The following is a 20,563-nucleotide window of genomic DNA, read 5'->3' on the forward strand; positions in this document are numbered from 1 at the left end:
TACTACTACTATTACTACTACTGCTACTACTATTGCTACTACTACTAACACTATTGCTAATACTACAACTACTAAACTACTACTACTACCACTATTGCTACTACGACTACTACTAGTACAAATGCTACTACCACTAATACTACTACTACTAGCACTACTTCAACCATTAGTAATCACAACAAATTTTAGTGCTACTCCAACAACTACATTTACTACTAGTGCTACCACTATTATTACTTCTACTTCCATTTGTACTACTATTACTGTTACTACAACAAAAACTACTACTACTACTTTTGGTGTGGTGTGGTCTCTGATGGGTTTGTGCCATTAATGGGGGCTGCATCTAAATCAGTTCATTTTCTTATAGTGTAAATTCAATAACGTCTAAATTGGTTCATTCAAACTTAGCCTGTCCTGGCTGAGGTACTAATAGAGGCATTCAGAGATGCTTCGGCTCCCCCTCCACCCCCCCCCCTCTCCTACGATATGACTCACGGCTCATTTGGAGGTAATGAATGTGTGTATGAGAGGGAGAGGACTGGGAGAGGGACCCGGCCAAGCTCAAACAATAGCATGTGAAGTGCCCTTAGATGCCATGAGAGCTCACTCTGAGCGAGGAGGCTGACGGGTGGCACATTTCCCCACGCTAGGCATGATTTGAATGGAAAGTGGCAGGGTGGGAGATGGATTACCGCAGGGCGAGAGGGGCATTAATCCTACAGCCACGCACACACTTATGCACACACACACACACACAGACGCATCCACACACACACACACAGAATACTCACTTTAGTTTTCTTTCTCATTCAATTTTATACATGCACACATGCGAGCGCGCACACAAACACACTGAAGTGCGCACACCCACACACAATGTAACACAACACAGTACATGAATGATGACACTGCCGACGAGTGCTTTGTAGCCCAGTTTTTGCAGTGTCATTTGAAGGTCCTACGCTCCCAAGCCTACCCCATACACTCCCTCTGCTCCATCCCCCCCCCTCTTTATCTCTTGAATTTTTTTTTTTTTTTAGAAACTTTAGAGCACTTCATTCACCATATTACAGTTGTCTCTCAATCCGTTCATTCCCTGCAAACTTGGCACAAGCCTGTGTACTTCACAGCTTGCACACTATGACACTTTCCAGCCTCAGAGAGGACGATTCTCCACTGCTCATTATTCATTTCATGCATCTCACTCTATTCAGTTCCTCATAGTAAACTGGAGTGATGCATTACTGCTCATTCAGTACACTGCAACTACACTGTAAGCTACACCACACCGCTCAATGCCACACAGCTATACAATAATGTGACGTAATACTCCCCGGATCCCCGTGGGGGAAATGCTCTTTTCGCTCTCTCTCCTCCACAGGGAGGTCAGAGGTCAGAGGTCAGATACAGAGCAGCCCCCCCTGGAGCTGGTGGGGCGTTCAGTGTCTTGCTCCAGGACACGTCAGCAGGGCATGAACTCAGATTCTCTGGTTCAACGGTCGTCTCCCGTCTCACTGTGCCACCCTGCATTAAATGCTGAATGTACATTCTGCATGTAGAATGATATAAATGGTCGACTGTCTTGCCCTGTCCCGATTCACTATTTTTGAGGTCCAGTTGCCCTTGCACTATTTGTGTCAGTATGTACTTTGAAACTAAGTAATGATGCGATCACACCTAAACTTTGTTTTCTTTGGCCTGAAGCAGCATGAAACACTTTACTTTGTTGTATTTTTTTATTTGGTTTGTTGAGGTTCACACTGCCCAATTACAAGCGAACCAGAGCTTGTAAACAAAAGTCACATGGACTCACAAGTCACCAATAGCTAGTCTTGGTGCTGTTATTTGGTGCCACCCGCTAAAGGTATAAGCACTCCAGATATTGAATAAACCGCTCCAAACATGCCTGGTGTGATGAACGCAGCTTAAGTTGTCAACATGTCTCTGCACCAGAGTCACCAAGACAAATTCCTGTACGGTCCTGCACATACCTGGAAGTGGTTCAGTGTTTGTCATTCAGATGCTGCAGTGTTGTGTTGCAGCAGCAGCAGGAGGAGCAGGATGCTCTGCCTGGCCACCTCACCAGAGCTGCTAAAGGTATTGACCACTTCAGTGTAAGTTAGGGAAGGGCATTGCTGGAGCAGGCAGTAAACAACTCTAGACTGACAGGTCAGGGTGACTGTTGGCTTGATTGCTTTCATTACTCACACACTGTCCAGAGTCAGACCTGCCAGCTTAGAGCCCCCTCACATCTGCCAGGTTCTGCTATCAGCATCCCAGTATCTGAATTAATCTAGTATTGTTACATTTTTGTCATTAAGCTGATGCTCTTATTCAGAGTGACTTAAAATGAGGACAACATTAGAATAAGCTAGATCACCAACATTACAAACAAGCCGGTTGTAAGGAATGAAAGGATCAGAGCTAAGAGCAGATTCAGACAAATTCTCCTGTGTCCCTAAAATGATCATATGTAATAGAGCAGAGCTAGGTAAAGAAAGAGCTAAGGAGAAAAGGTAATGGGTTTTTTTTTTGGTTATGAAGCAACGTTGGTGAAAAGGCTGCTAGGAAAACAGAGCAAGGCTGTTGCATATGAAAAAAACAGCAAACAAAACAAAGACTCTCATAGAATATTCATCAATTCCGCTCCTCCACTCCGGCTTTAATAAGGAGAAAACAAACCCAATCAGCCCCACATCAGCGGTTATGAACAACAATATAATCGCCACATTATATATGAAAAGTGAGAAATTATCACATCATTCACATCGCTGAGATCGAGCAGCACCTACTGCGGCGAGGGGAGAATGTGTGTAACCCCTCTGCTAATCAGTTGCTTGTGTTTCGTCTAATTTCGAATCCAAATGATTTCACCGTCCTTGAGTGCATTCATAAAAGATGATCTTGCATGAGAAATAATACAAAATCATATAAAGATCAAACATTTATTACCCCTGATCAAACATTCATTACCTCCTGCATTAAAAAAGTAAGTAAACATGTATCCTGAATTACCCATTGTCAATATATAATGCGTTTGCAGTAGCGTTGGGAGTTTTATTGTAATCTTTCTAGCATTTGTCTTATTGGCATCATTTTAATCACCACATGCAAGAAATATACAGGAATTTAAAACTTCATACTGACATACAAGGTATAAGGAATGGGACACTGCAACTGGGACTATACATATAATCAAAATTCACTGTTTTATAGCTATCAAATCACCTACATCAGGAATTATGGGCTAATTTCCTGGAGCTGGTAGAAAATAAGAATTCATAAAACAAAAAAGCATATGAGGGTTCACACTCTTCCCCCTGCCGGTGTGTGTGACCCGAACCGAGCAGCTACGTTGATCTGTTCAGACTAAACCTGGCCATTGGCGTGTGTCTTCCTTAGCTCCGGTTGTCGTTATCTATCTTCGTCTCTCCCTCTGTCTGAGCAGATCTCTCTCTCTCTCTCTCTCTCTCTCTCTCTCTCTTCCTCTACTTCCTCCACTTCCTTTACACCTTTCCTGTCCATAACACTCAGAGGTGTGTTAACTCTGAGTCGTGTTAGATGCACTGAACTCAACAACTCTACTGGAGAAACCTCGGTGGCTGGAAGAAATGGAGTTGTTTTTTTGTAGAACGGTGTGTGTGTTTGTGTTTGTTCTTGCATTTCCACACTTATGACGACTACATCTCCTCACAAGGATAGAAAGATGAGGAAAATCCTCCTGAGTGAGTCTATTTTGCTGGTCCTTACTTCTTTGAGGTGCTAGTTTGGGGTTATGGTTTGGGTTTAGTGTAAAGATTAGAATTAGGATTAGGATAAGGTTTAGGTATAGGTTAGGAATAAGGCCCTTTCACATCTAGAGTGATACCTATAAGGACAACTGTAACTATAAAAAGAGTAAATAGTGTGTCTACATTCCCACTATAATGATTACTATAAAAACATCCAAATCAATAACTATAACTATATTTTTGGTTCGATCTTGGAGCAATGTATTTGGCTGCAGAGACAGCAATAAAACATTTTCAACCAATCAGATTAAAGACAGAAGAGGGAGAATTTGACAGTTATCTTTATAGTTATCTTTCTAGATGTGAAAGGGACTTTAGGGTAAGGGTTAGGGAATGAATTTAGTCAGTGAAAGTCCTCACAAGTATAGTTATACAAACGTGTGTGTGTGTATATTTGGCTTTGTTTCCATTACATTTCCATACATAGCTGAGCAACAATAAGTGCAAGAGCGGAATAAATTCTAATTCTTAGGTCACTAAAATTACAAACAACCAAAAAGAAAAAGTGTGTGACAGACAGCTTCTGTTCTGCTTCTGTGTTTGCACTTGTTTGTGTGTGTGTATGTGGGTAAAAAAACTGTGAAAATAACAGCACCAACATATAAAGGGAAGCTAAAAAAAAACAAGCATCAAACAGGAGCGGTGGAGTGTTTTGGAGTGATGCAACAGTCACTCATAAAGACTCATACCTGCACAGTAACCGCTCTTCATCATGACTCTTATTCTCTGAACACAAGGAGGCTGCGCTGCTCAGACAGCGCTGCCAGCCCCAATAACGTAAACATAATGAGCTGTGGTGTTCGGAGGCAACAGCCGAGTGTTAGATTCTGCACCCCGCGCACCAGCTTGTGAGCTTCTCCCATCCCCTGGCCCTGAGCGTGGTTAGATAACACCGCATTAGATAACGCTGCGCGAATCTTAAGAAAATGCCTGTTGGCTTCTTTCAGCAGACATTACCAACGACGCGCTAGAACAAGAAAACAAACAAAACTCGAAACTTCTGATGAAAACTTGCTCCGATTTGATTTCTCCTTACGCCCTCCCCACGTTTTTTTTATTTATTTATTTATTTTTTTTTTAAAAAGCCCAAAGACAAGCTGGATGTGCAGAGGAATACAGTCTCGCTGTGAGTAGCATGGCCCTGGCCAAGGGATACATGACCTCAATACATACTGCATAAAAGCTACTGAATATGAACAGACTCTCTTATAAGTTCATGAGATTTACACTTTCATACGAACTGAAAGTGAATTCAAACTGTCCTGCGAGTTAGACTTCTTTCTAACAGCGAAAAAAATAAATCAATAATGTAAATTCTCCCACAGCAATTTGCTTGCATTTTACTTACCCGGGAAAACACACACACACACACACACACACACAAGTGCTATATACACACACACACACACACACACACACACAAGCAGGCGCATGTACTTAAAAATAGCTACCAGACTCTGCATTTAGGGAAAAGGTGTCTTTATATAATAATGGATACTTGTGTAAGACGCTGCTCTCTCAGACTGCTGCTTCTCTTACATGCAGATGACAACGCCGTCTGGGGAAAAGTGTCATTACAATGGGGATGGAGATGGGGATGGAGACGGTGTGTGTGTGTGTGTGTGTGTGTGTGTGTGTGTGTGGTTTGATTTTTGCGGGAGGCTCAGGTGTAATATGACAGCATGGTTGTGAGAGAGTGTCCTCGGGTGCAAAACAGAGAGAAGGAGGGGAAAGGGGTTGCCGATGCCATGGAGCAGATACCGGAGAGTGAAAGTTCAGGTGATGGGAGGGGACAGTAGAGAAATAGAGGGTGAGAGAAGGGCCTGGGGGAAAGAGGGAGGCAACAAGCATTGAGAGAAAGGAGTGTGTGAGAGAGAGAGAGAGAGAAAGACAGAGTGAAAGAGAGAGAGAGAGAAATAGGTTCAGTACTGCACCTTTCTGCAGACTCATGTCTACCATGCGAGGCTCGGCCAGTTCCAGGAAGAAGTTCTTGTTTTTCTCATACTCCTCATCGTCAATAATTTTCACCGAAACAATTTTGCTGCAAGAGGGAAAAGTAATAGGAAAAAAGAAAAAACAGAGAGAGAGAGAGAAGAAAAAAAAGGAAGGGACGTGAAAGGAGAGGGACAGAGAGGGGGCAGAAGGGAGAGAGAGAAGAAGAAGAAGAAAAAGGTTAATTTGAGATGGAGGGACACAGGAAGTGCACTGTAAGTAGGATTAATAATCAGCATGGAAGAAAGGTTAGAAGGTGAAAGGTCAGCTGGCTGAGGACCGGCCTGCCTGTCATTGGCTGGACAAGACACATTCTCGGGTTCCAAATGAGCTTATTGGCTGCCACGGGTGTCATGACAACCACATTTATCACGGCGGCCTGCTACAAGTGGAACAGAGGGTGAAGTGAACTCTCCCCCGCTGCACAGCCATAGCAGGAATAAAAGAACACAATGAACTGAAAACAGCAGCATGTAATCAATCAGGTTGTAAAATGTGTAAACGGACATTTCACAAGGGCAAAAAGGTGAGTGAACGATAAATGAAAAAAACTGTCGCTATCTCAAATCGATTTTTATGGCTAGATGTTTCAGTCGGAGCACTTTCAATGAGACGGCTGGCTGGACACTGGGAGGACTCTGCAGGCAAAGACAAGACAGATAAGAGGGAAGCAGCTTATTGCTCAGTTTATTACTCCAGTTTGAGGAGAACACCCCTTTAATGAAGTCAAATGTCCGGAGGGGGTGAGGCTTTTTTTTTTTTTTTTTTTTTTGGAAAAAGCTGCGTCTGACATCATCACACACAAACAGCTCAATACGGCACCTCAGCCCCGCCGGCTTTCTCGCCACTGATCGCCCTAATTGATCCTTTTAAAGAGCTATTGACGAGAGCTGGGCAGTTAAGTGGTCAGCAGGTACCCAGATGCCTCGGCGCCTCGCAATATCGCAGCGGGAACTCCCCCGAGGAATAATTCTTTGCTGAATTCAATTGGATTAGCGCAAGCGGTTCGTCGCACCACGCGGATCGTCAACTTCGCCTCCTGTGAGGTTTGGACACGGCGAGAGAAAACAAACCTGAGTTGCTCAAGACAGCTCATGACACTCGCCGCATCCGCTCTCTTAGGCCTCGGAAAACATTCTCAGCGAGCCGGAGACAAGTCAACAATAGTAGACGGCGGTGCAGCTAGCCCTGAAATAGGGATGACATACTTTATTACGTGTCTGACTTCTCGTGGAAAGATGCTTTTCCTCTCCATCCAACAAAAAATACAATTTGTATGCGTGTTATTTAGGGTGACTATTCGGAAAGCAAGGGTTGAGCTAATAAGATAAGTGGCACGGCAGCATCCATTATGGATGGCTGCTCATGTATCATGTATCGTTCTCTGCCAGTCAAAAAGTAGCTCGTTCCCTGACATCCCCGCTGATGTACTTCCAGCAGCGTGACATATAGCTCAGCTTGTGTCAGTCAAAGCTCTGACACACACACACACACACACACACACACGCACACACACACACACACGCATGCACACACACACAGGCAGGTGCAAGCTCTCTCTTGGTCACAAATAGCATCTCACACACACACGTACTCAATCTCAAAGAAACATACTCATACACATAGATGCTCACACACATACACACACCACAAACATACATACATATATATATATACAAATACTATATTCGTCCATGCATCTCTTGAGGAATTAAAAATGTATTCCTCTTTCTGCTGTAATGAATTGCTAAATCCCGTTCTCTGGCTGCCGTATAGCTGTGGATGTGTGTGTGAATGCTGCTGGCCGTGGGGGGAGTCTCTCCTATCTAGATCCTGTTAGCACACTATACACAGCAGAACAATCCATCTCTCTCTCTCTGTCTCTCTCTCTCCTCACATCCCACCGGCAGGGCTTTCCTCAGATTGCTAGGCGAGATGTCTGCACCGCCACCGCCGCCGCAACCGCCACCGCCAGCCGCCACCGCCAGCCGCCACTCCGCCTGGAAAGCTCCTCGCTTTTCATCAGGCAGGAGAAGAGGAAGCACTGGAGTCTAATGGACAACCAGGATCTGGCAAACACACCGCCTGGCTGTTGGACAGAACAGCACTCTTGCCTGACGTGCGCGTACACACACACACACACACACACACACACACACACAAACAAACACACACAAACACACGCAAGTACATGCACAGGCACACAAATACACACAAACAGCTACACAGGCACACACAACCACAGACAGCAGGGATGTGAATCTACTAATTCAATATGCATTTCAAAACTTAGTTACAAATTCAAAATAGGAACAATATCTTTGAGCAGGTCAACAACTCAGTGCGATACATTCTTTTATTTTTTTTTGGATCTGATACAATAAGATTCAATCAGATTCAATTCCGTGCCATGAAGATCAATACAGTTTACTTGTTAGGGTGTCCTTAATTTCACTTGGGACTCGTGGGAATCAATGAGAAAATCATGTGCTAATCAACAATACCCAGCTATGTTAGCATCATAATATCAATAGCATTATATAAAGGCAGGGCACCTGTGACCAGTTTCACATTTGACTGTGATAATGCTCCTTTGTTTGATATTTCTCTGCAACATAAATTAACTTGTCCTATACATTTTACATTCTTTCAGCAATGGGAAAGACCCACTGTTAGAAACACAAAAGTCTTCTGTTCTACCACACCAAAACAACAAAAACCAAAAATAGAACAGAATAGAAGAAAGGATAGGGCTAATTAGTCCTTGTAATATAAAGCATCCAAACAGAACCGCTGTGGAAGTGACAGTGTTTCCGTAGATTAAAGCAGATTGTTACTAATTGCAACGAAAGGCAAAAAAATAAAAAAAAAGATGCAATGACAGGACACAAGTACTTATTTTTTGTTTATAGTTGACACTGGCATGTTTGATTTGCTGTAAGACATAAACTCAAATGTATCACTGGCGAAGTACATGTGCGTTAAGTCTGACAAAGTCTTCAAACGAGTGTGAACGCATCAACGCTTCCAAGTTGTTGTCATAACATTGAATATTCCCACATCACTTGAAGGCAGCATAAACTACAGTCACACTCACACACAAAGGGAGGATGGCAAGTCGTAGCAGAGTGTGGCATGGAGGGAGAGAAGGAAGAAAGACTAATAGAGAAATCAATATTCATGATTTTGACGGTCAAATTGGGTTTCCCTGGTTAAAAGACGGACAATCGGATTTACTACCCACAAACCCCTTCACTCAGTGTCATATGTTTGAATCGGTATAGCCGTATATTGCATAGCTGGTCTTTCTGATTTGCATCGGATAATCGTTTCACCCCTAGCACACAGACACACACAGACATAACCGCAATCATATACATACACAAACACACACGCACCAACACACACACACACACACACACACACATACCACACAACCACACGTAATCATAGACACACAATAACACTCGTAACGCACAGCCACACATCACGCGCACAGCCACACACGCGGAACAGTGAGCGGGGAACATTAAGCAACATTTGCATTCATCTATGAAGATCATCAATAATTCATCCATCTATCTCAACATCTGGCATCGGTCGCCGTGGAAGCTGCAGAAAGCCACTCCGAACCGTGAGCGCGGGAGGCGGGAGGAGGGAGGAGGGAGGAGGGAGGAGGGAGGGGGGTTCTGGGTAATGGGGATACAATCAAACACCTGCTGTGCACACAAACACAAATCAGAGTGCAGTATTTACAGGGACTGTCCTGCTGCCAGTGCAGTGGATGGTGAATGGTTTTACTGTGGTATGTTGACAGAAAGACACAGAGGGTGTGATGGTGTACGGCAGATGGCATGCTCACACACACACACACACACACACACACACACACACACACACACACACACTGACTCACAGGTATATGCATGCATGCACTCATACACACTTCTCCACTACACTGTTTTTATTTGCTGTGCCTAGATGCTGCTTTTCTCTTGTTGTTGCCTGTGCTGCTGCTGTGATATTGGTCCTGTATTAAGTTTTTTGACTAGTTCTTTCTTTGCTCTGTTTTGTTTTAATGATTCTTACTACTTTGCATGCTCTCTGTTATTGTCCGTGCTTGTGGAAAGTATGCTTATGCAGGAAAAGCATATGCGAAAAATGTATTTGATTACTCATAAAGGTGTGATGTGTGGCATTTTGTGTTTCTCAAAATTACGACCACATTTCCCATAAACCCTGTTGGTTCCTGATGGGAAGAGGATGTTGCCACTCCTCCGCTCTCCCTCTCCTCCCCATTTGTTTTGAACAACAAGAAGGATAAGAGTCAGTAACAGCCCTTGATAACAGCTAATATGCATTCTGACACAGTAAGCTAACATGAAGTTGAAACTATTCAGTTGGAATTGTGAAACTGGAATAAAATTGTGTATTACTTGCAAAGTAAAAACGCTGTTTTGTGCCATACAGCAATATCCTTTTGTGCTGTAAAGCAATCCAGCAGACTTATCCTGCAAAAGCTGACCACACACAACATAAAATGAAGTGTAGAGGCTGCTGATCTTTATAGTGATAGTCTCGTTTGTTTACGGTAATTATACTAATGTCTCAAAATTAATGTGGTAATGATTTATTGATGCTAAAATGCTTCACGTAGCACCTTTAAGTCCAGTATTAGTGGTGTGGGAAGTGCCAGTGGGTAATGACAGACAATTAGAGGGTTCACACCTCGGCTGCACTGGGCTGCCTGCAACCGTCGGCCTCTCCCCTCCCCAAGTCCAGAGCGGCCGAAGGAGGGGAGAGGAGAGATGAAAGAGGGGAGAGAGTGAGAGATGAAAGTGGAGGTGGTACAGAGAGAGAGAGAGAGAGAGAGAGATGGAGAAGCAGAGGCAGAGTGTCTCTTTCTCCCTCTGTTCTGTGGCCAAAAACCACACTGCGGCTGAAATTTGCTTTAGCTGCCCGCCTCCACTCCATTTTGGGATGCCTCTTCTGCAACAGCAGGCTTAGTCCGTCTCACTGCTGTTAGGTCTCCTCTCGGGCTTTTCATTTGCTATTCTGCCAACACTACAACGTGGAACCCTGTAAGAGTGAAAACCACTGTGCTGGAGTAACGGCACGTTCAGATTACGGGTCACAAAAGCTACAAAACGGTCTGGTGTACCGAGCTACATTGTCGCCATGGGAGCAGTAAAGTGTTGCCCAGGTGATCATTGACGGTTCATGGCGTCATCACATTGGGTGCAGCAACTGATAATGCCATACTGTCATAGCTTTGCAGCTGTCTCGTTATTATTTTATTTTGCAAATAATCATTGAAATAATTAATAATAAATATAACTACCCCACCCTACCTTCCCTCTACTCTGATTGGTTCTCGCTTCATCGCATCATCAGAAAAAAGTTGAAGTCAACCGAACACTTTGTAGCTGCGCTCGCCCTGGCGTTTGTAACTTCAAGTCTCCATTGAAAATGAATGAACTGCTGTTGCTTTGTAGCCCGTAATCTGAACATAAGAGGAAGTGATATCATGTAAAGTCTCTACTTCTTCTGCTTTTTTGTCTCGTCTCTTGGTGCAGTCGCACACTCAAATCACTGAGCCTTTACTCCGCCAAGCCTTCCTGTTTTTTTTGTGAAGCTTCTGACAAAATGTGGGAAGACTTAGGTACCTCAGGCTAGAAGAAGAACAGCAACTGAAAGTGCTGCAATTAAATGCGACCTTTCTTTTCTCTGGCCCCGTTCCTCTACATACAACACCTGCTACCATTGACCTGCGCCATGGGCTTTCTGGCTTGAACCAAACACAACCTTTCCCAATTCTCTTGAAAGGTTCTCAGTCTCCCCTCTGCCTCTGAGTCTTTCCTTAATCTACAGAGTGCTTTTCAGTTGCTTTTCACCCATACGGTAGACTGCATTTAGCCACTGTTAACGCACGTGTGGAGAGAGTGAGGGATAGCTTTTGAACAACACACATCCCTTCCACTCCAATACGCTCTGCAGTATGGAGGCCTTGATGATGGCAGGACTAGGAGGAGGATCTCTTCCTGAAGAGCTCTAGTAGAAAACGTTGTCTAAATCTAGCTTGAAGTAAAATGTCATCAACAGAGCCAAGGAAATTCATTATAGAAAGGAAAAAAGTGAGATAAAACAAAAGCGAGAATCATCAGAAAACAAGCCCTACAACCACTCAATCTGTTTTCAAGAGCCTACACCATTTCAGCCTAGTCAGATCATGGCAACGCCTCCACTCAAAATCCCAAATAAAGTCAAGCCAATAAAGACGGGAAGCGGACAGGGAGGAAAAAAGGCCCCAATGCCTCGTGGGAAATCAGTGCCTTAATTAAGCAGGCCTGGTTTCTGTCACCAAGCGTGGGGATTATGGGCCCCGCTCATTATGGTCCTGATTATTGCTTTTCCCCAGCAATCACAGAAAAAAAGCCAGTAAACACATTTGTCAATGATTTCTTGCCAATCTGATGACAAACTCGCATCAGATTTAATATTCCACACCCGCAAGGCCTATGCCCCTTCCACTGTCTGTCTTTCTTCATCATCCTCATTTCTTCTCTCTCTGTATCTACCTCATTTTCTCTCTCTTTCTTCCAGTGATGCAAACAAATGAAAGCATACTTGACGCCACTGACGACCAGTGAAAACAACAAATTTTTTTTTACAAACAGGAGACTTCAATCCCCTTGAAATGGCGGCCGGCCTGCAGAAGTCAAACAACAACATCAATACAAAAGACGAGAGACACGCGATCACACAAAACTCTCCACTTGGCGACTCGCAACTTCTCTGACCGAGCGTGAGCCAGATGAAATGGTTAGGAGTGTAACTTGTTAGAGGGAAGAGCAGGAGAGTTAGCACAGTGATGCCAGATGCCACTTGAATAATACATGTCTGCCAATGGGAGTCCCAGTTTGGACAGTGCACACTCAGTCCAGAAACAGACTTGAAGAGAGGAATGCACTATGTACCCCAATTTACCAGTACACAGGATCTGATGTAAGCATCCCTTGTGCGGTTCAATCAGAATGAAGTAGCAGGGTGGCCTAGTACTTAGAGAGGCTGTCGTTCATCCGGACGACCCGAATTCAAGCCCCCGTGTCTGCAAGCCTCCTCCCTACTGAAGTGTCCTTGAGCAACACACAAAGGGCCCGATCACACAGGATGCATTTTTAGCAGCTTCTAGTTATTTGCAATGTGAGTTGCAAGCTTTTTTGGCGCTGCTTTTGCATTGCTGGGTGCCTCGCGTTTTTCCATTCTAGACGCCTCGTATTTTTGGAAGAAATGTGAGGCATCTAGTCTAAAAAAAGTCAAAGTCTTGCCATAGGCTGGCTATAAGAAGCAGAATATCACAGCTGAGTGATCAGGACGAGGGACAGGATTTTCAAAGGAACTGACCAAACTGACTATGAACAAACTGCTGACTATCTTGTACTGATGAACTGTTGACTATCAGTACACTTTGACACACACAAGGAATAATATGAAAGGATTATTTGAGGTAAGATACTACATAAGAAAATTGTAGTGCTTATGACAGGAATGTTTGTACAAACACTGCCGAATTATACTAAACCAGGAGTGAGGTGAAGGAGTGAGTGTTAGATGCGCTTGGAGAGCTGACCGAAACAAACTATAGATCCTGCAAGGAAATGGAACTGAACAAATCACATAGTAAGTGATTTGATTCTTTGTACTGAACTGAACGAAATGATTCACATCAGCAAAGTGATTCATAATTACCACCACTACCCTGACTGGCCACCAGCTCAAGGGGCGTTGTCCTGCGGTTGACCCTGCACTCTGAAAAAAGAGAATCTCTCTACAGAGATCAATAAAGTATCATATAACTTTACAATGTCAGTACCTATTATAGAAGACAAGGGGGGTTGGGCACCTGCAGTCCCAGATGTTTTGTTGAATTAGACCCATGACATGACACTTTCAAAACACTCAACATGCTCACTTGAATGCTTACACTTACGCTCATACACGCACACACACACACACACACACACACACACACACACACACACACACACAACCAGATGGAACGGTGCGGCACACAGCAAGGTGCTTGCTCCGACGACTGACGGACGGGGTAACTCATGACGAGAGCTCGCAGCAGGGACCCAGGGAAAGGAGCCAGGTTTATTAATACCGTTGCTGAGAGGAATCATGGGTAGTCACGAAGCTAGAGTTCTGACAAGGAATCAGATTTTCTGAATTCCCTGGAAGGAACTGCAGCTGTCCCTCCCCAGCCAAGGCAGCCCCCCCCCCCCCACCCTCCACCACAAATACAACCTTGTGGTCTTACTCTCACATATACAGAACTTCCATATCGCTGCACTTTCAAACAGCAGGAACACTAAATCTCTCGTTTAACTTACACAGTGCGTCGGTGTTCAGATTACAGTGTGCGTTAGATTTAAGAGCGGGGTGGCGTGGTAGAATGTGCCCTCAGTGAAAGATACCTCTCTGATCCCATGGATCTCTCACACCCTCAGGTCTAGGACTCGAATGTCTAACGCACCCGACCGGCTCCCATTTGCTGCTCTCGCTCTTACTTGTTGTCATGGATACAAAACCCGTCTCACCAGCCCTGCTCCCTCTCTGAGGGCGACACATGACACACAACCGCTTCTGTACATTTCAGGCTAACCCCAAAACTTCACCCTCTTCCATTCCATTTCATTCATTCGGCCGCACTGAGCTAAACAACGCAATGAAATTGTCCCCCGAGGGAATACAGAGTCCTAACACGTTTACCTCTGTCTGCTGACACACAGTCTATTACTTCATCTGCGCGCTTCTCCGACAAACAGACACACACCTCGGCGGCTGATGCGCGCTGCAGGTGGAGGAAGGGAAAACCATGAGATCACATAATGGCAGCTCGCTTCCTGCGCCCTGTCAGATAACACACACACACTCCGCACTGCTTCTCCAGCACCTGAACCCATTGTCTTAGCACGCCAATAACGCCGGAGAAAGGCTGCAGATGCCTCCTTTTGTCCTGCAACTGTAACTCTCTCCTTTTAACAACAAGAACATCCTTTTCTCCCCTCGAAGATGGATAACACACTCTGCAACAAAGGGATGCTAAGGATAAAGCCCTCCCGGTCCCCAGGAGAGCTGTCACTGGCAGTCACGAGTCCATATCCTGCTGTGGATCAGCAAAACCCACCTTTATTGGTGTTCACTAAACCTGACTGGCTTAAATTGTGCCTGCGCTGATTTTGTTTTTTAAAACCTTTTGTGACAAGGAGGTTGACGTAGAGCACATTTTTTTATTGGCAACACTGGCTGATGAAATAGGTCTGTATGCACACTTTTTTGGCTCTCCTTGTTGCCTGTGAACTTCTGGACACAATAACAAGCAGCAGAAGCACAGCTGTTTGTGTAATTCACAAACACGGTAAATGTGATTCCTCAGGAGTATGTACAAGCAGGTAAAGGGGCTTTCCATTGTGAACTAATACTCTGAGGGTCTTATTAAGGCCCACGTAATATGGCTCAGTCACAGCCAGAACTGGGGCAAATAATATGTCCAAGTAATAGTCACCATTTGGTTTAATCTTCTTAGGATACAGGATGGGTGGAGCTTATCACATAAAGACAGTTTAAATAGGCTCAGGTAAGTTGTCAATCAGAGAAAACATACTGGAAAAGTAAATTGGAAATGTTTAAATTTACTTTTTACCTTTTACTTTAACTCTCGAAACTCATCTCATTGCGCTTTGTGGCAAAAACCCCCTCCCATCTGGTACTCAAAGTAGGTTAAAACAGACAGTAAGAATCATTTGCAAATATTATTTGAACCAGAAGGTCAGACGTAACCTCAAGGCTGGTGGACAGACAGAGAAACAGAGAGCGCCGAGAAACCAGCAGCACCAAAGACATGCGGGACATGGCTGAGAATAAAATGTACTTTCTGGAGAGGCAAGAAAATCTCACTGATCTAAACAGAGAGGTTGGCTATAGGAGCAGGAGGAGGAGGGCTGGTTGGTTCCACTTGTCATGCACCCTCGCTACACTGTCTCCCTAAAAACATGCTGACTGCCACTGCTGAAGGAGAAAAAGACAAAAGGAGAAGATGAAAAAAGAGAGGACACTCAAAGGTAAGGGAGAGGATGGGAGGGCAATTGAAAAAAAGAAAGCCATGCTCCATATTTTCTGAGCCAAGAGCAAGGCGAGAGGGGGGGGTGAAAAAAGTGAGCTATATTTTTTTGGATGTCTGGAGCGAGCCCAAAGGTCCTCCTCTACAAGGACACAATGCAATAAAACACTCAGAGATGAAGTGTCTGATAGGGGGCGACAAGGAAGGGAGAGGAGGAAGGGAGAGAAGAAATAGAGGATGCAGCCAGGCCTCCAAAATGAAAGCTATAGCGGCGGCCTGGTGGGGGGGGGGAAAGGGGACGGCTGGGGTGAGGTGGAGCGAGGGCAAGACATGGAGGAGGGCTATTTTGGGCGTCAGGCGTGGGTCCGTGACAGCTTAGAGAGCCGGAGCAGCCAAGTCAAACCGCCTGCAGCCAGAAGACAAACAGCATCATATATGAATGACTGGGGAGAACGACAAGCTCTCCTTTGAATCAGGGAGCGGGAATTCTTACAGGTTTATTATACTGAAATTGTACAGCGTAACTCTTCTTCATATGCTGAGGAAGAAGGCAAATGTTGCTCCAGAAATAGAAAAGCTGGCTGCTGGTGTCATGTTATAGGTGACATTCATGCTACCAAGGGCTATAGCTTCCTTACTGTGTTGGGTCTCTTCCTTGTTTCAAACCCATCTACTGTCCATCTACTTGCTGTTGAGTTCAGGGATAATAGCTGAAGTTCATTTCCAAAACACAATACATCCATTTTGGAATTAAATCATTACCTTTATTCATCATTCAATAGCTGTAAAATATAGGGAATCCAATCAGTAGAAAGTGTTTTTCTCAACCAAAGAAAGACTTAAGTTACTATCCTTCAAAATGTACAATAATGCTATGAATCGGTTTGTAAGAGTAGGTGTCACTTTTTTAAATGGTCGATATCTCATTTTGGACCCCGAAAACTAATTTCTTCCTCTTCATTTCTACCAGAGGAGAGAATTAAACTGGTGGCTTCAACTCCATTACACATATTACTGTTAAGTCTAGAGCCTTCCGCTTGATTTCTAAATCATATCTACTCCTCCTCATGGTGTCCTACAAGCTCTATTTGAACTGTAATAAGTTTTGCATATTCGTATTGCTTATTAGGCTCTAAGCCCCATCAGGCAGTATCATGGATTTAATTTATTCTATGCTTCGTATATAAAGATACAGCAACGCTCTACAGCAGCGGTTCTCAACCATGAGCCATCGAGGTCCGAGAGTCTGCAGCGTTTCACTCCAACCAAACACCACAGCAGCTGACTTCACTAATTAATGACCTCCTCTCTGGTTGAAGGTGTGTTAGTCAGTGAAATCTGCAGCTTTAATGTTTGGTCAGAATAAAAATCTGCAGACTCTTGGGCAGTGGTGGAAAGTAACTAAGTACATTTACTCAAGTACTGTACTTAAGTACAGTTTTGAGGTACATTTTATGCTTATACTCCACTACATTTTAGAGGGAAATATTGTACTTTTTACTCCATTACATTTATTTCACAGCTATAGTTACTAGTTACTTTTCAGATCAATTTTTATATTTAAAATATTTGATCATCTTTATAAAATAACTATAAAATAGCATTGTTATAGATTAGACTACCCAAAAGTATAGCTAAATTGTTAAGATTAGCTTCACGTTGACAACTTTAAAATGCTGCTTACATGTACATGTATGTCAATAAATCAGTATTAATATTCCAATAATTTATGAAAAATATAACTCTCTAAATGGGGACAGTTTGCATAATGAGTATGTTTACTTTGATACTCTAAGTACATTTTGCTGCCAATACTTATGTACCTTTACTTAAGTAAGATTTTGAATGCAGGACTTTTACTTGTAATGGAGTGTCTTTACATTGTTGTATTGCTACTTTTACTTAAGTAAAAGATCTCAGTACTTCTTCCACCACTGCTCTTGGGCCTCGATTGCACACGGTTGAGAAGCCTTGCTCTGTGCTGTTGTGGTCAATATCAGAGGTGTCAAACAGGATAAAAGGTAACACATCGTCTCAATTATTTATTTCTGCCCCACAATTTCCCGTCGAAATGGACCAAAACTGTCTATAGAGCATTGCTGTACTTTTATATGTGACCTCCATCGCACAAATCACAATTTACAAAGCAAATATAAAGGTCACCACTCTGGCCAAAGGGGTGTGTGTGTGATGTGATACATTATTGATGCCCGTATATATACAGAAATTCTCCTTTCACCTCCTCGTCTCCTGGGAGGCCGCAGCACAGGGTCAGATACAGATCGGGGAATCACACTGATTTGCTCAAGGACACTTCAGCCAGGCGGATGTTTCCCAACGTCCGGACCGAGGCCCAGAAGTTGGGTCATTTTGGTTGAAGGACGTCTCTTGAACCACTAGGCCAGTATGCAAAACCTATTATGTCTGAAGGAGAGCCCGCTGCCCTACTGTCTCTACACCTGTCTGTCACTTTGGCCTCTCAGCGGCTATTTTGCTCTCCGCAGGACCCGGGCAGCTGACCAACCCACAGCACATGTTTCACGCATTAGGCAGCCTTTCCCTTGCTCCGCTCTGCACTTCTCTGCACTGCACAGTGGTGTTACTACAACACACCGCTATTATTTCTGCATTTGGAGACAGGGACGGAGGAGGGAGAGAGAGAAGAAAAAGAAAAAAAAACAAAAAAACATAACCTCACGCCTCAGTGAATCTCTAATCAAGCAACAGAAAGCACATTTATGAGTATGAGTATGTGTGAGTTGCTGCAAATGTTCTTGTGCATTATGTCTTTTTGTGCATTCAGTGTATGTCACCGCATTTACAGTTACAGTGGAGAGAGCAGATGGGGGTTGGGGTTGGAGTGTGTAGATGTGTGTGTTTGTGTGTGTGTGTGCGGCGGGGTGGGTGGGATGGGTTGATAGTGGGGGGTACAGTCAATTTACTGCAGAAGCAGAAAAAGACATCACTGATTGAGAAGTGGATGGCATAGAGAAGATGCATACAGCTCTAAAAATAGTTCAGGACATGGATTTTCTCTGGCGAGGGGCAGCAGCATACAGTTTCTCCTGGGGTGTGTGTGTGTGTGCGTGTGTGTGTGTGTGTGAGTACTTGAGTGTGTGTTTGTGTGTGTGCGGAGAGCCAGAGAACTCAGGACTGACCCTCCAGCTTCTCTTACAGTCAAGGGCTAGCACACACACATAATGCAGACACATAAGTATACACACACTCACAAAAACACTTGAAAACACACCATGAAATTACAATCACTATTCACAGCCCAGGGTCCTGTACACTAACACACACACACACACACACACACACACACACACACACACTGTACACACAATGCTCCCGTACAAGCACAAACAACTCTTCCTCACAGCACCAACACTACACATACATAACAGGCCTATAGCTAGGTTTTACACTGTAATTCCCTACAGTATATCACAATTTCATAACCTTGGGGTTGGCAGCCAATGTAGGGTGTTCTGATATTAAAATGAGGCCCTTGATAAATTCCTAATTATACAGAAACGACTGTGGAACTTCTTCCAATGGCCTTTGGGCTGCACAGAGCCACTATAAATGTCACACTGCTTGCCAATGAATTGCCATTGACCGGCTTATGAGAGCAGCTTGATTTCCGTCCTCTGGAGAAATGAAACACTGTATCCCGCCTACAGCCCTAACCTAAACATTTTCTTGTACTTCAGATATTGGGGTCAAAGGAATTTTCCGGCCTCGATATGGGGCAGCCTGCCAAAAAAACAAGGTTGGGAACTTCTGCCCTGTGTTGTTCACTATTTCACCCTCCTGCTGTTCACCCCTTAACACTGCAGTGCTGTGTGGCCAGCCAGCGCAAGGTCGAGTGTTGGTCAGGAGGCACGGAGAGGTAGGGGGTGGAGGGTGGGGGGTGAGGGGGGCATTAACAACAAGGTTAACCTGTTTTCAATCAATTCTCCCCTATATATTCTTGTCCCAGTAGCTGCTGAGAGATAAACCTGCAGGAACAAATGCCTGTGAGAAGCCTATAAAGACTGCAAAGACTGTTAGGTTTGTCATTGAAAGGGGGAACAGTCATCTGAAGAAGCTCTGGTGGTGCATGAAGTATTTCTGTTGGGTAACTTATTTTAAAAATGTAAAAAAGTTACTTTAAACATGTAGTCCATTACAGTTACTAGTTAGCTCTTCAAAATTGTAATCATTAATGTACTCCAATTGCTTGAACTCAGTAAGGTTTTGCTTACTTTCAGTTACTTTCAGATTACTTTGCCATATTCGATGTATAAAAGTACAGATAAGAAAAGTGAAAAATTGTAAAGTTCAGGAAATTTATTTCAGGTTTGCATTCAAACAAAAATTTTCCTCAAACGTAGAACGCCTGCTACTATTTGAACGGCCTTCTTTCTCGCTTTCACCTTAAAAGTATTCCCAGAAGTAATCCTTCAATTTTTCACAAGTCTCTGTAACCAGAATATATTATTTTTGAGGTAACATAATAGAATACAGTTCAATTTTGGGGGATTTAGAATATGTAACCTTGTTACAAGTATTCCATTACTACCCTGGTACTACCCAACCCTCTTTACGTCAGATATCTTTTTGTGTTATTGGAGTAATAAAAGACTTATGGATTAACTTTTTTCGG

The 20,563-nt window shown here is 43.8% G+C and overlaps 1 protein-coding gene across 4 annotated transcripts in view; it reads right to left on the reverse strand.

Moving 5' to 3' along the window:
• Positions 1 to 20,563, reverse strand: part of slc8a3 (solute carrier family 8 member 3) — an 84,011-nt gene that overhangs the window by 22,868 nt on the left and 40,580 nt on the right. For 2 of the 4 annotated variants that reach the window (XM_071539662.1, XM_071539659.1), the window contains exon 2: positions 5,729 to 5,835. In XM_071539662.1, coding sequence (XP_071395763.1) covers positions 5,729 to 5,835 — 107 coding nt within the window. Of the gene's footprint in view, positions 1 to 2,577; positions 2,587 to 5,723; positions 5,836 to 20,563 lie in introns of all 4 variants that reach the window. The other 2 variants (XM_071539661.1, XM_071539660.1) reach the window with 2 other exon arrangements.

The sequence above is a fragment of the Centroberyx affinis genome, unplaced genomic scaffold, assembly GCF_046629955.1.
Source record: "Centroberyx affinis isolate AG114_WGS23_722 - 3 ecotype Tasmania unplaced genomic scaffold, CSIRO-AGI_Caff_v1 ptg003482l_1, whole genome shotgun sequence".
Classification (NCBI taxonomy): Eukaryota; Metazoa; Chordata; class Actinopteri; order Beryciformes; family Berycidae; genus Centroberyx; species Centroberyx affinis.